A 17,330-nucleotide genomic window follows, 5' to 3' on the forward strand; every position below is an offset into this window, starting at 1 on the left:
CGAAAATGTTCAAGTCTTAGACTGGCCCAGTTACAGCCCAGATATAAACCCTGGTAGTGTAGGTAGATGAATTCAGTCGTGTAATGCAGGGCAAGGAGGTTTCACAGAGTACTGAAAAGACACTTAGACTGTAAGAGAGTCATATCTCCACATATTGATTTAAGTAAAACTTCTATAGGTTATATACATGTATTAGAAATTTGCCGAAACAAATTTCTCAATAATTTCTGGGAAGTGTAATCATGTGACAAGTCATGTGACTTTGTAGTGAGGGGGGTCGCTACCTTCAGTCTTGCTCGGTGTACTCCTCACGAACTACTACTAAAGTACTGTCGGAAATAGAAAAAAAATGTTTTTTTCACATATATATCTACAATTTATGAAGTTAAAATGTGAAAGTGTGAAATATCTGTGAAACTAAGTTGGGCCTAACTATAGTCTCAGTGGTAGGGAGATAGGAAACGTGAAAAAAGGACTTTACTGAGGAGAGATTAGTGCAGAAATGAGCAATGCGGGGTTTTTCTAAGTCCAAAGAAACTTATTTAGAACAGACCATGGCTTTATGCAAATTAGTAAGCGATGATATCGTATTTCAAAGGACACTTTTTAAATGTCTATTTTGAAACTAGACTTAACTTCATTATAAACGATAGCTGATGTAAAAAATACTAACTTTCATACTGAACTTATTAAGGATGTAGCTACCATGGAGCCTCACTGTCACTATAAAAAGAAACAGGTAGGAGAGGTCGTCTCAAAAGCAAAACTAGGACGGGTGTCGCAGACGGTGGTTGGGGTTGTACTGGGGGATTAGAGACATCAGCAACGATAAGATAATCCTTTAGGGGAATTAAACTGGTGGAAGTAAACGGTATGTCTTAACAATTAACAAATAATATCCAGTCCTGTTGATCTTGGGGTGGTCTTGCCACCTATATATTTTGAGACATTTAATACGATAGTTGACTTAAGCTTTTCTATGGGTATCATATTCTTTTACACATCTCACCATAAACGTTATGAAAGACACGTAAGATGATAATCAATAGATGAGACATATTCAATACATATGAAAAAAGCATAAAATATCTTTGAGACGACCCCTTGTGCCTGAAGGCAGCACTTGCATTTCATGCAAGATGAGTCGACGGGCCGTCGTCATACCTGGCTGTGCGACCTAATTGCCATCTATAGCCTGATCTATTGTTTTCAGCAGCTATTCGTATTTTTTCTAAGTTTTGCCCTATTTTACGAGTAAACATCCACTTCTGGATATCCTATAACGCATCCCCCTTAACGCCCAGTTCGGCCTATGTGGGTTATTTCGACATATGCTATTTGCAGTTGTGTAAAGTTTAGGGATACAGAGTAACAGCCTACAAACAGTTTTTTTTCTAATTCCGACAGTACTTTTATTTAGTGACCGGCATCGATCTGCTCAGTTGTCTGATGATGCCTTTGTGGATCAGGACTTCCAAGGCCAGTTTCAAGCTATAAGGGACAGCCTTCAGAGGATCAGACTACCTCCTGAACTTCGTTCAAGGTGTATGTTAATGACAAGGCCCACTTCAACACGCTGACCTGTTCGGCCCGGTACATGGAGACATCACTATTGGCTTCTATTATCGCGGTAGTTAATGCTGTCCTCATCAGGATTATGCACGCCTACTGAAATTTGGCATTTTATATATATTTTCACTTGACTGATGTTTAAGCTTCATTTCTGTCATAAATAATGTGGCACATAATCGCAACTCGTTCAATACGATCGCAACAATCCCCATTGCTTCGTTTGACCCGGAAATTGAAGCAACTCGATCTCTATTATTGCGGTATTGCTCATCTCTTACTATGGCACGCAGTAAAAGCAAATGACACTGTGAAACGTTTACTGAGACAAGTAACGAATCTAAATAGTTTTATTATTAAAAATTATTTAGGAATTTCATTCACATTAGTAATATCATCATGTTTTTAACCAAAACATCTGAAACTTCTACTCATTTATATACAAGGTAGAAATATCATAACTAAATAATGTTTTGCCGACTTAAAAAGTACCATACAATTTGGTGCCGTGTGCAGGGTAAAGTTGCATAATACGTCACTTCCTGCTGTATTTTTAGGACGGAAATTATGCAAATGACCTTAAAGTTATCGCAAGATTACTCTTGATGAAGTAAGTTTTGATTCATGCCAGATGAAATGGCAGTGGGGTCATACTAGTTTCAAAAAGATTAATACTTTAACCTTTCTCATAATGGTGTGACTAAGAAAAATCAAAAATTTCATAGTGATATCAAGAACGGTTCCAGAGATATAGGTATGTTCCCATATGGGAATATTGGCAGGATCATTGTGAAAATAATGAAGGAATCACTATGTTTTTGTAATTCATCTTCTATTTCTTTGAAATTTAGTGAACAAACTTTCTTTAACACCTATATTGACGATGCAGGAATGTTCTGGGAAGACCTAGGTGATGAAATGTTTGTTTACAGTAGATTGGTATTGATTGCTACCTCCACTAACGCAGCTGGAATGGGTTTTCTTCACAAAATTTCAGCAACCAAAACCATATGGCAAGTGTTTCTGAATGCAAGTCCAGCCTTGTCAAAACTGCTCTTGAACCTGGTCATCTGGTTTTAATGGGGGATTTCAATATCCATGATGATTCTGTGTCTGACTCCTTTGCTAAATCTTTCTGTGACATGCTGGCATCTTTCAATCTCCTACAGCATGTGTCTGGTCCAACTCATTGATCAGGTCATACACGAGACCTAGTCATATCCAAGGATAGTTGTGATATTCTGGATGTTGTTGATGTTTCTGGCAAACAGATATCTGATCATTCACTTATTCAGTGCTCGTTCAAACTCACTAAACCTAAGCAAGTGAGAAAAGAAATTAGCTACAGGAAGATTTGAAATAGAGACATTAGGCAGTTTTCTAATGACATTGAATCGTCTGAGCTGCTACAGTCACTCTCTTGATTCTTGTGGAGTTGATGATAGGACTGATATATGCTTATCACGAATATTGGATCAGCATGCTCCTCTGAAGTCCAGTTCTGTTGTCATTCGTCCTCACTGTGGCTAGCATAATGATGACATCCACAAGCAGAAACAGATATGCCGTGCAGCTAAAAAAAATAGCAACGTTAAGAATTGTGGAACTTCATCGCCAACTCTTCAAAACTGCCAGGAATAATGTCAATAAAGCTCTAGCAGCAGCCAAACGAGCATTTGTATGCACCTCAATAGAATGCAACTGCAGCAAATTCAAGGAATTATTTTCCTTGTTGAACAGTCTCTTGAAAGGGGGATACAAACTGTACTCCAGTCAACAGATTTGTAGATTTTTTCCACGCCAAGATATGGGATATACGTCAAGAAGTTGACATTAGACATACTCTGCAGAATCAGGATTTCAATAAGCAATGTTTCACTGGTACATATTTGTCTGAATTCTTAACCTATCTGGCAGAAATAAGGCAGGTTACATCCGAAGCTAAAGCAACTTCTAGCCTAGAAGCCATACCAAGATGGCAAGCAAGCTTGGATTCTCTCAACAGTCCATTATCCAATGTGGTCAACAGCTCACACCCAAGTTTTCAAACAGGCAGTTGTCACTCCTCTTATTAAAAAGGCTAATTTAAATCCGGATGAGTTAAAACAAGAAGACAAAGTCATCAATATCCCCCGCAATGGCAAAATACTCTTCACGATTATATTATGTCTATGAGTTATGATTATGTCAAATATTTAGGTGTGTAAATAGAAAAGTGGAAGGAGAGTATTGAAAGGTTTTAAAAGTTCTGCTCCAGGGGTGAGGTGAGGTGAAACTGGGTTTAACGGCGTGCTTGAGAATATTTCACTCATATGACGACGTGCATGCGTGTGTATGTGTATGTGCGGCTGCTTGTACTAGCCCAGACTGTTTTATAGTGCTAGCCCACTGAGATACCATGCCGCAGTGAAGCCTGAATAACCCACTCAGACACATTATCGAGCATGATGTTGAGATTCCAGTCGATTTGGGATGGCACTAATACCCATTTGTTGTCGTCTTTGAAGATGAGAGTGTACTGCATGTTTCTGGAGACGGCCGTGGTCTCGACGTCGTCCAGGTGGAACAGCCTGCCGCGGAAGGCTGGGGTTATCGTACATTTGTCCTCGTCGTTGCGGACCGCTCCTTCGGTATCGACGAAATCGCCTAGGTTGTTGCCACCACCACCACCACCAGCGGCAGTAGAGGGCGGTAGTTCGAGTTTGTAAATGTTGTTTTTCAGTTACAAGGCTTGCAGTTTGCCGTCGGTTCCGGGTTTGTCGAATCCGCGCGTGTCCCCGAGGTCGGAGATCGCGGAGGTGCATTTTCTATTGCGTGTTCCTGGACCATGAGACTCCGTCATTGCTGTATGTGCAGCGTCCCGCTGAGATATCGAGATCGGGTAATCTCGTGCCTGTCACGGTGGTTTCCGGTGGTATGTTGTTTGATGTAAACCCGAGCGTTCAAGTCGTTTTTTTCCGTTGTTGGCTAACATGACCGTGCCGTTCGAGTCATCCATTTTGAGTTTTGAGTTTGAAAATTTCTTCGTTGAGCGAGCACACGCTGTAGTAGCCGTCCGTTATTTGGTTGCGGGCATTACTAACGAACAGCCTGAGGTTTTTGCTGTTGATGTAGGCCTTGTTAATTGTTGACTCTTAACTGCCTTGACTCACTCATCAATCAACACGGGACTAGGTCCTGGGGCGTGCAAAGAACAATAATTTACCATCACCCACCAGTTATCTCCCCTTGTGGACATTTCCAAAATTGTAAATTTTTGGAAACATCATCTTTCCAAAATTGGAAATGTCTTGGAAACATCATCTTTCCAAGGCATTTCCAAACTTGTAAATGTGGACTTTTTTTTCCAGTGACGTAATACTCGTCCACAGCCTGCTTTAAAAGCTTGTTGCCCACAGTGTCCCTCATGAACGAGGTGTCCATGGCTGCTGCTGCATCATTGTCGTCGTTCAGCTGGTGTACGTCGAAATCGTCCATGGGAATATCATCCGCCATTTTATAATATACATAGTTTCAATATAAACAATGACGCAATACGGACGAAAGCTAGATCCTTTCCGAAAATCGAGGGATTTGTTCGCTGTCAAAGCCGTGCGTCAGTCGGTGACCATCACCAACAATCCGAGCACGATCAATCAAAACCAAACGCTGCTGGTTCGATTCCCTGCACGACTCAACTGGCTTTTCACATCACGTTGGAGTCCGTGAACGACAAACGCACGATCTCGAACAACCTGGGTCGTGCCATCGTCAAGAAAAGCACCATCAAAATCAGCGGGAACGAGGTGCTGAGCATTGATGACAGCGACGTGTTTTACTGTTTAACTGGCGTATCAAGGAATTAGTCGGAATAACGACGTATCGAACGAAATCCGTGTGGGGTACGGTTTCGCGCAAGACAATCTCAGCAATATAACAGAAAAGCCGTCGCCGAGGCGTACGGGAATCATTTTTTCATACGCTCGACTTCGATCTGCTCGAGGGGCACATGCCGTTTTACCAGGCCGCGCTGGGCGACAAGCTGGAACACGGAAAAGTGCAATTCAAACAGTATGAATGAAGGCACTTATGAGATACCCCGCCTTACAAACTATACAGCGTGACCGTATAGAAACTGCAACAAAGCAGAAACCCCCAGCAACCACACGGTGAAAAAACATTACAGTAGTAATGAGGAACACACAGGGAAACAGCATAATTGAGAACAAACGTCTCACAAATACTGACAAAAACTGGAGACCAGAATTAAGGCTTAATATATATACGATAATAGTATAACAAATAAGCATGAGCCAAGAACAAGCCACTACGATTACATCGAAGCCACGTGTTCTGAATGGCAAAGTGACCGATAAAAGTGATGAAAACCTTCACAATCACCATCACTACAACAGTACTAAAAAAAAGAAACAGAAGGGTAATACATACACCCTCTGAAAAACAAAGGAAAACATCCAAAAGTCAGTTTATTATCAATAAACACAATACATAGGATACAAATCAGTCGAGTTGGCAAACCACACGTCTTGCGAGGCGTGCGAAAAGCAATAATCTGAGGTGACTGACGTCACCTTCCGGTAAGTAGTGCAGGATTAGTTAAAAATATAATATATCAAATACATTATTCATACAAACAATTTAAAAATAAAGCATGTTATGGAGTATGATCACTGAACTGAAAATCTTTTCATCTACAGATAAGTAAGATTACTTTAGCATATCACATGACAAATAACACTAAATGAAATGTGTGTGTGTGTGTGTGTGTGTGAGTGACACACATGATGGAACATATCTTAGAAGTTGTCAGAGCCTCACAAGTTTTTTTCTTGGAGAACTCACTTCAATTATTGACACATCATGATTTACATTTCTTGAAAACTCATGGAAGTTTATGTTCATCATATATTAGTCATTATTTTAAAGTGCCAGTTTGAAATTTGCAAATGCATTTTGCACAGTTTCTGAATAAAAACAAACAAACAGAGGACCAAGTGTTTTTCTCTTTGTTTTTTTCTGCATTAACAACCACAACAAGAAAATATGAAAAATGACACTAACCAATTATTTTCAATGATTGATCGGTGGTAATGAACCAATCATCAATTACGAGATTTCAACCAATTCCCAACACTATTTATAATTCAGCCAATCAGACAACAGTTAAGGACACTGCCTTATGTCTGATATATTTCATATTTATACAAAATTCTTTGGTTAAATCTTGTTGTTCTGAATGTAGGAAAGTAGAAAACTGTGCCCTTTATACAAAATTTGGAATTTCAAGGTCATATCATACAAGCTAGAGACTTTTCATGCAATTGTTTCGGTAAAAGTGTGAGTTAAAATATCACGGTGACAAATGCTGAGATGTTATCAGACTTACACTACACGAACACATGAAAAGAGGGAAATAGTAACTTTGATAAGTTAACTTGAAATCCATTGATAAAATGTGATAAATAGAAATGAAATACCTATTTCATCAGTTATATCTAAAATTATGTAATTTCCATTTTCGTCTTTTGAGACATTGTGTATTTCATATTCAAAATTATTATTTAGAAGAATGGCAACACCTCTTGAGTTCGACTTATATGGAGCAATGACACATTCTAAACCCCATTCATTTCTCATTGTGTTCTCATACTCTGCAGAAATATGTATGTCTTGTAAACATATGATTGAGAATTTCTTTTTTCTATATAAATTCATGACTTCTTTACGTTTACCTTTTTCGGCTAGGCCTCTACAATTACCTGAAACTATGCTAATTTTGTTATTTGTATCCATAGTTAAAGAATCTTAGAGTAATCGTTACTTGTCTGGTCGTAAATGGTGTTTCTGTATCCAAATGAAAATGGTTTTTTGTTTTATTATAACATAAGGTAATACAGAAAATAAGAACAAAGAAAATTCCGTGGTTGCCACGAGCAATTTCTCTGAAGGAGCAGAAGGCTCTGCCTGCCCCATGGTTAAGACAAGAACTAAGAAGTGAGTAGGTGAGTGATTGAGCGAGTTTTAGCTCGATGCCTAACACGAGCCGGGAGACACCAGAAATAGGCCCCACACGCCGTACCCACGCGGGGAGCCGAACTCAGGCCCTCGGTGCGAGGAACGATAAAAACGCCAAGACAACTAGGCCATCGCCCGCCCCCAGGAACTAAGGAAATCAAATCGTGAAACAAACCTAATTCAAGTTAATTTTTTTGGGAAATAAAGTTCAATTACATAGTATGATATGTATTGTATAAAATTCGAAGTATAGAAATTGCATGACATGGTTCGAGAGTGTTGTAACAGTGACATGTTTTCCCTTTTTTTTGTCCTAGTATATATCGGTGCTAGAATGGGTAAGTATTTACAAACAAAGTAAGTTCTCAAAGTTACTTACAGTTTGCGAATCCTTAACGTATCGCTAAAACATACTCCGATACTTGAGGATCCAAAACGAACACCAACACGTGCTTCAATGTCGCACACAAAGGACATGTTTCACGTGCTCGCGCTAGCCCCGCGCACTCAGTAAACCCGACACACTCAGACGCGTATAGATTCTAAAAATAGCTCAGAGGGCATGGAGTACAACTGATTTATGATGGATTTTGAACCTCTGTCATATAATATAGAAAGCAGACTCGGAATAGAGCTGTTATCTTTAAATTTATAGAATACTATCAACACGTCATTGCTGCCGTTATGGATAAGTCTCTTTGGAAGAAAATGTTTCCAGTTTGTATTTTAGAACTGATTGTAAGAGGAAAATAGTATCCTCCAGAATGTCAACAAAAAACATGGATGATTGTCACGTCTGGTCCATGGAGATCCAGCTTTCTTAGGGTCTCGCGTCTCCAGAACCACTTCGGAGGACACAACCCTGACTCGTGTCCAGACGCCTGTGTCTTGACGAAGGGAAGCAGCCTGACGACTCAGGATCGCGCGTTTCTTTTTCAAGAAGGGTGGTAGGTCGGTCTGTATACTTATACCGGACTTTCTGAGGAGTTTCCTGGCGTCGAACACTGCGTCACGGTCAGGGATATACTTAAAGGTGGCTATGATGCTCCTTGTGGGGTTTGCGTTGTGCTTCCTCTGGTATTCAGAAACTGGGAGTCGATGCACAATTTTGAAAAACATGTCAAATGCTCTCTGCTCGGTAAAGTTCAGTTTTTCAACCATGAACTCACGCAGTACCCTCTCTGTGTTCTCTTGAGGAGATTCTGGTATACCATAAAACAGGAAGTTCTGTTTTCTATCGTGAATATCCTTGAGGATGTGTTGACGCTCCAGTTGAACTCGCTTCTCCTTCTCCTCACATAACTCAGTTCGGAGATTTTGCAAATCAGTGTCCTGTTTCGCGACATCAAATTCGAGTCCACTTACTTTAGTTTTCATGTCCTGAAGTTCGCTTTTGACGGAGTCGATAGAATCTTGCAGCTCATGTTTTTTCGCTTTAATGAGGTCGGCTAGTCTCTTTTCAGATGCTAGTATAATGTATACAATGCTTACAAATGTATATGGACCGAACTCTGATAGTCCTTCCTTTTATATATCTTTATTTGATAAGATTGTAAATATGGGTAACGATTCAATTGCAGTATGTGGAGATTGGAATCTTGTCTTAGACCCCTCCATAGACCTTGAAAACTATAAACACATTAATAACCCACAGGCTCGTAAGACTGTCTTGGACCAAATAGACAATTTAAACTTAATAGACGCATGGAGAGAGTTAAACCCTAAAACAAAAATGTATACATGGTGGAAAAAGAATCCTCGCCAACAAGCCAGATTAGATTTCTTCTTGGTAACTGAAGACCTCTTTAACATAAATAGTAATATATCCATCATACCTGGTTATAAAAGTGACCATTCTGCTGTAACGTTATCTTTATCAACACAAAAAATAAGGAAAAGGGAAGCGCTATTGGAAGTTTAACACATCATTATTGAGACGAGAGGAATATATAACACTAGTAATTGACTTACTTAATGAAACAAAACGAGAATCACATGAGACCCTACATATTCAGATGAAGAATTAAACGAGATTAATGATGAACACTTACGTTTGACTATCAGTGACACTCTATTTTTAGAGACATTTTTAATGAAACTGAGAGGAAAATCCATCTCATACTCTTCATATCTTAAGAAAAGCAGAACTGCAAAATATAAAGAACTAGAGGAGAATATATGTCATATAGAAGATGAAATAAGAAGTAACTTCCAAAACGTTAATGAAACACTTCTTGCTGATTTATCTAAAAGTAAAATTGAATTGGAAAAAATAAAAGAAGAAGAAATAAAAGGAATCCAAGTTAGAAATAGAATCCAGTGGTATGAAGAAGGGGATAAACCCACAAATTATTTTTGCCATTTAGAAAATAGAAACTATACAAACAAACTTATTAACTCCCTTATTTGTGATAATGGTGAAGAAATAGCAGATGGACGAGAAATAATAGTGGAACAAAAGCGATTCTATGAAAGCCTGTATAAATCAAATTGCGACATAGATGAAGACATTAAAGCTGTATTCGAACATATTGCTACTCCTTCTTTAAATAAAGAACAGTCAAATGAACTAGAGCGCGATATTAGTGTTGAAGAACTTTCGCATGCTGTTAAATCAATGAAAAATAACAAAAGTCCAGGTTTAGATGGCTTCCCTATCGAATTCTTCAAAATTTTTGTGGAAAAATCTGAAAATTTGGATTCACCGATATATAAAAGTAACTTTCAACCAGAATTCTATGACTACGACAATGAATAGAGGAGTAATTACATGTATCCCTAGGCCAGGTAAGGATAGAAGATACCTAAAGAACTGGCGACCTATCTCTCTCCTAAACGCATTGTATAAAGTTTTAAGTACTTGTATAACAAACAGGATTAAAAAAACTTTGAATTTTCTTATAAACGAAAATCAAACAGGATTCATTCCAGGAAGATGCATTACGGAAAACATTAGACTTCTTTATATCATTATGTTTGAAACTAAAAGGCAAAACATAAAAGGTTTACTAATCTTAATTGACTTTGAAAAAGCTTTCGACACCGTGTCGAAATTATTCATTAAGATGGTCCTAGACAAGTTTGGTTTTGGAGGTAACATTCAAAGATGGGTTAACATATTGATTTCTAATGCATCCTCGTGTATGATACAGAATGGTCACTTGTCCACGTTTTTCGATAATGAAAGGGGATGTAGACAGGGTGATCCCATATCTCCATATTTATTCTTATTGGTAGCAGAAGTACTAGGAATAATGATCAGAGACAACCACAGAATAAAAGGAATTGTTTTAAACAACATCGAACATGTTATTGCTCAATATGCAGATGACACTGAATTATTTTTGGACGGTTCCGAAACCTCTCTTAATGAAGCTATGAAAACTTTGCTTTCCTTTTACAAGATGTCAGGTTTGAAAATAAATATTGATAAAACAAAAGTAGTATGGCTAGGCTCAATGGCAGGTAGTAAAATAGTCCTATCCCAGGACTATAAGATGGATTGGCATAATGAGAATTTCGAAGTATTGGGAATCAAATTAAATGCTCATTTAGAAAACCTATGGGTAATTAATACAAAGAAGAGACTCGAAAATATAAAAAGAATTCTACTGAATTGGAAAAGACGCAATTTAACGTTTATAGGGAAAATAACCGTAATTAAAAGTTTAGCTTTATCCACGATTGTCCACATCTTCTCTTCTCTCCCTAATCCCCCAAAAACATTTATTACTGATTTGAACAGATTATTCTTCAAATTTATATGGAATGATAAAATTGATAAAATAAAATGAATTAATTTAGTACGAAGGTACGCAGAAGGTGGTCTAAGAATGGTCGACGTGAAAACCTTTATCGACTCTTTAAAACTTTCATGTTTGAAGAGATATATTTCAAAACCTAAGAATTATGCCCTCGCCGGTTTCCCTCTACAAAACATTCTTTTTTTTAGGAGCCAACATCACAAAACATTATTATATTAAAAATCCATTTTGGAAAGATTCTCTTGATGCCTGGCATAGATATGTTAAAAGATCGGTATGTAACAATAACGACATTAATTAAATACTCATGCAGCCACTATGGTTAAATCACCAGTGTAACCAGCCAAGTTTGATCATTCATAACTGGATTAAATGTAGAATAGTTTATATTAAAGATATTTGTAACGACCATGCATTTCTAACATTTGCGGAACTTAGGGCAAAATTTGGTATTAAAGGTACTGTACTTGACTTTAATCGTGTTCTCCTTAGTATACCCAAACAGTGGAAAGACGTTATACGAACAAATAACAATTTTAATATACCGTCGTTATCTATGTGCTCTCCTTGGAACGATTTGATTAAACCTAGTAAAGGGTCAAGGATATTCTATGATAATTTTATATCTGATTATAACATTCCGAATGTGTGCCTCAAATGGAACGGGGAACTAAATGAGTTGTTAAATTGGAAAACCATATTTTCACAATATAGACAATGCACTAAAGACACTTAAACTCTTAGATTTTCAATATAAGTTTTTGCATAGAGTCATTTACACTAAACGTGAATTACTAAAAATGAAATTGATAGATAATGACCTATGTACATTATGTGGTTCAGTAAGTGAGGATATTTACCATGTATACCTTGATTGTCCAACCATCAAAATGTTCTGGTCAGAATTTAACAATTTTATAACTCAAGTCCTTGGTAAAACGTATGAAATGTCAAATCATGATATTCTATTTTGTTGCAGTAGTAACCACTTACTCAACCACATGATACTATTGGCAAAGCCACATTTTTAAGTAATGAATATAAAAGGACACAAACCTAGCTTCACCATCTACAGAACATTATTAAAAGATATCTACGAGATAGAGAAATTTATCGAGAAGAAAAATGATAATATGAAACATTTTTACAGAAAATGGAATGTCCTAGATGCAGTCCTGTAATTTATTTTTTAGTCTTTTAATTCTCTGTAATATTAGCTAGCATCTCAATTGTTAATCTATATTCCCAGTACCATATGTTATACACTGTCTGCTTTTTATTATGCAACCTGTACCATTCTACTCTACCCACATATCTTGTTCAAATGTAACCAAGTAAAGTGAATAAAAATACTTTACAAAAAAAGAAATACCTATTTCAGACATTGTCAAAGACAATCTATTATAACAATGAATGATATGACAGGTATGATATGAAACTATGTGACATTTTGATGGGGCTGAGGTCTGCTTTCAGGAAGTAATGACATCTTGGCTGGTGACAAATTAATTTCATGATTTAGCGTAACTACAAGAAAAAGGAATTAAAAATAATTCTTTTGCTGGATCCACTAAAGACCAACTTACCATGTTTCTGGCATTGTTCTTCATATGTGATAATACCAGTTGGGTCAGAGAGAAGGGTGCTCTTCTTCGACACTGTTGAAAATAAAAATTGGATGATTCTCAATGGTTAATACACTCAATAATTTCACTTAATGTTCATTTGGTGCAGTAAGATAATTCCAAGATGGCTGCAGCATTTAGTTTACTTTAGATTTGATATAAACATATTTTATTCATTGAGGAAAAGGATTGGGCACAAGTTATCCAACTTAATGACGCTCTCTCCCAATATTTACAACAATTATACAGAGAACATATGCATGAGATATCTTGAGTTTGAGAATATAACAGATTGGGATGAACAGAGGAATCGTTTAGTTTGATTGATGTAATGATGGACATGTTTGAAGATATTCAGATTTTCTTCAGTTGAGAGGTCTGCATTGCCATATAAAATAAGACATATATCTGGTAAATATCTTTTGTAAAATATCACCAATGTTAGCTAACAAAGTTTCTCTATGTTTTATAATGGGGACAATCTAAGAAATAATGATATACATTTTCACAGAAATATCCACAAGAACAGGATGGATCGGTTATAATGTTGATTCTATACAAATCATAGTTGAGCGTACTTACATTGTATCTTAACTTTGTGTGTACGTATACCAGATGAAAAGAGTGATTGGGCACTATTACGCATTGTTGTAATGTTTCTTTTAAATGGCGAAATGGAGTCACAGTTTCTTACAGTTGACGGGAGATTGTTCCAGGCTTTTATGGTTGACGGAATAAATGAAGATGTGGAATATTTTAGTCTTGTATTGGGCACAGTATAATTTTCAGCATTACCTAAGTTATAATGGGTTCTTTTTTCTACAACAGGTGGTAACAATTCGTTTAAAAAAGACGGGGCGGTGTCATATTTAATCTTATGAAACAAATTTCATTTACGCTTCTTTCTTCTCTCTGATAGCAATTCCCATCCAGTCTCGTAATAAAGAACTCTACTCGGCATGTATTTGGGTAGGCCTCAAGCTGTAGTCTTTCTAACTTGTTCGAATCAGACACCCATCCCATACCTCACACGCATATTCAAAATGTGGCCTTATAAACACTGTGTAAATTCTTGATAACGTTTTCCTATTCAATAGATATTTAAATTTTCTTAAGGTACTGATCATTTTAGAGGTTTTTTTCACAATATATCCGATGTGACAAGACCAACTGACCCAAGATGTTTGTGAAAATCAACGCTAACAATCACAGTTGCTAATTTATACTACCAAGTTTAAAATACCATTTATCTATTTTCAAAACATATAATTCAAAATTTATCAAGTAATTATATGTCCTTTAAAAATTCAATTATTAAATGATAATTAATGTTATAAAAAAGATCTGTAACTGTTTTGAAATTAAAATATTTATCCCTTGTGATGGAAAAATCAATAGTCAAGCAGGACATGCTAGACCGTGATTCTTTCATCACCACAGGGGATATTCGTCTGTACAAGAAAACCGGATGTTGCACCTCTGCAACAACCCATTTTCCACTGTATAGTTTTCCAGGGACCACCCAGGCTTCGCGTTCTCAGTTAGTTTAAAGGTCACATGCAACCCAAAAATCAAACATAATTAAAACACAATTATCACTTATTCATGACATATAATATACATTGCTGATTATGAAAAAACATATAAACAAAATTATAAGTGTACAATCGCAAATCAAAAGTGCAATATTTCGTACTTGGGTTTACTTTCCAAGAAACGAAGCAGCCGGGATACCTAACCCAGACAGAGCGGGTGGGTGTGCACTCAAGTGTAAAGGCTGGTCCATTTGCAGATGCCCTCACGGCTCATTGTGTGTGTATATAGAGATGTTGGTTTTTGTAACTACATGCTCATTTTTTGTGTATAACATTTTGCAATCAACAGATATCATAACATGTCATGTGTTCAAGTATCACACCTGCCTGTCTGTGTAATTACATAATGTGACAGAGACCGAACTCGGGCCATAAATCAATGCATTTTGTTTATGGTGTATAGCCTGATTGGTGTTAAGTTCAAATTGCATGTGGTCAGTGATAGCAGTTGTGTATTGAATATTGTCATTAGCAGACAGGCAGGAAGACACACAGGTGTCAATAACACAAGACATTGAGTTTTGTCTGTGACAACAGTGATAAATCTACAAATTCAACTGCCTGAGTCCCGGGACTCACTGAGCTGAATAACTATGAGTCCCTCAGAACTTTTATGAGTCCCTAACAAAACTTAATGCCACAAATATTATTCAAACTCGTTTATTGTTACTATAGGTTGCACAGTGAGTCTGACCGGTCTGGGATATTTCACAGAACAGAGCTGGTAGTACTTAAATCGCAACAAATGGAGACTCTTCCATTTTAACTTGTAGTTCATACCCTATCACATCAAACACAGATGTTAACAGATCACTGGCAGTTGTTGGAGAATCATAGTTGATTTTACCTTCCTTGAGAATTTCAGTGTCTTCGTTTTCAAATTCATATAAAAAGTCAACAAAACGTTTAAACTTTGTCAGTGGGATGTTTTCACAAGCTAACCAATCAACAGATTTCATCAAGGCGACAGCTGCTTTGTCTTGTTTTTCATAATACATGCAGTTGCAACCTGGAAATCATCACAAAGTTTTGGAGCCTGAACGGACAGTTTATTATCATTATGATGAGATGTCTGGTCAAAGTTATATTTTAAAACTTTCTGCATTTAGCATCTTGTGTCATACCATTTTCAGTACATAGTTATTAAATAGTACAAAATATTAAATCACCTTCCCTGTCATAAGTCAGCCATAACCGATGAGTATCAGGCCAACCTAACTGAAATGTCCTAACTTTGTGTTTTCTGACAGTATCTATCTGGGCGGCATGTTGACTGCTATATTATAAAAATAACAGCAGGGCTCTAGACCTTTGACAATCAAATGTTTTCTTTTACTAGAAAAATAAAAAAGTTACTAGCCAGACCAATGTAACTTCACTGTAATATTTTGTGCATAAAGTTCTACAATTCCAACCAAAGTTTTGTTTTATTTCTTCACTCTGTTCAGTGATTCAAAAACAAATTACATCCAAAAAAATATGCCAACTGGAAGCCACTTTAACAAGTATGAACACAAATAGTAACTGTCTTACTTTAACTATTAACATTAAACAAATTATATCATAAATGTCATCATAATTATAAATGAAATGATTCATTTATATGATTACTTTCCCAGGACTTGAGATGCAGAACCTTAAACAGAATGACATTCTGTCTCAGCAGAAATTTAACCTGTCAAATGTCACTTTCACTTTCAAATTACATGCAGATAGATTTAACAGTTGTTAAGCTACTGACTAAAGCTTCCTGCTTTTCTCTAACTGGTACTGAGTGCTCACTCTGTGGATTCAGAGTCACAATGTTCATTGACCAATCAGTTTGTCTTGAAAAACCTCATTTGCATATCGCTTACCTCCCTTAGCCTGTTTGTGTCTATTTATAGAGTGTAAAAACTAGGTTAGTAGTTCTGCACATGCTCGAGCAATGAATCTTGGGATCTCATTTGCATACCGCTTACCTCCCTTGGTGTGACCTAGATGTCTATTTTTGGAAACGCGGAAATGAACTTAATATCATGACGAATGAAAGCTGCGATCGTTTTACAAATAATGTGTACTTATTAGCTCATGTCAATTATTTGAGAATGGAAGTTAATCTACGGAGATTTAGCCATGTATACTTTGATATTGCCTCTCCACAAAAATAAACATTAGTGTTTCATCAAAACCTTGCGTCCAATAGGACGCACATGTAAAATAAATATGAGTCCTGTCAGAATTTGTTGCGTCAGAGACGCGGGACGCGGGGGTAGATTTATCCCTGGACAACGACATATCTATATCACAGTTAGAAATTCTGTCAACGCTAAATAATGACATTGCTAATAGTATCGAACTGAGAAAGTGACTCGGTAAGAAGAACGTGTGGTGAAATAGACAAATGAAATTATATAAACAGTTAATTTACTGTCATAACATATAAAAAGCTCGCGTCTGTGAGATATCAACAAAACATTAGAAAAATAGCTCACATCAAAGCCTTCACCGAGTATTCACCGGACAACCCGCTTCCAAGCTGTGCGAACCGCTGGGGGAAAATTAGTGAATCGCTTGAACTACGATTTCGCGCGTTTTTTTTCATCGTGTTATTTTTCAACTTTATAAGTTGAATTTGCATTTTTGACGATTTGTTTCGGTAAGTCCATACCGAAAGGTATCAGAATCTGCAAAGTTGTGTTTTACGTTGCATGTGACCTTTACGGTATTCCCCACCTTTAATAAATACAACATTTTAAATATGACAAAATAAAGTCTTTCTC

At 36.9% G+C, this 17,330-nt stretch overlaps 1 protein-coding gene across 1 annotated transcript in view; it reads right to left on the minus strand.

Annotated features, from left to right (window-relative positions):
• Positions 1 to 17,330, minus strand: part of LOC124280553 (leucine-rich repeat-containing protein 74A-like) — a 520,775-nt gene that overhangs the window by 399,944 nt on the left and 103,501 nt on the right. The window contains 1 exon segment of the mRNA XM_046716499.1: positions 12,935 to 13,006. Coding sequence (XP_046572455.1) covers positions 12,935 to 13,006 — 72 coding nt within the window.

Source organism: Haliotis rubra, unplaced genomic scaffold, assembly GCF_003918875.1.
Source record: "Haliotis rubra isolate DU_JTF1 unplaced genomic scaffold, ASM391887v1 Scf27, whole genome shotgun sequence".
Classification (NCBI taxonomy): domain Eukaryota; kingdom Metazoa; phylum Mollusca; class Gastropoda; order Lepetellida; family Haliotidae; genus Haliotis; species Haliotis rubra.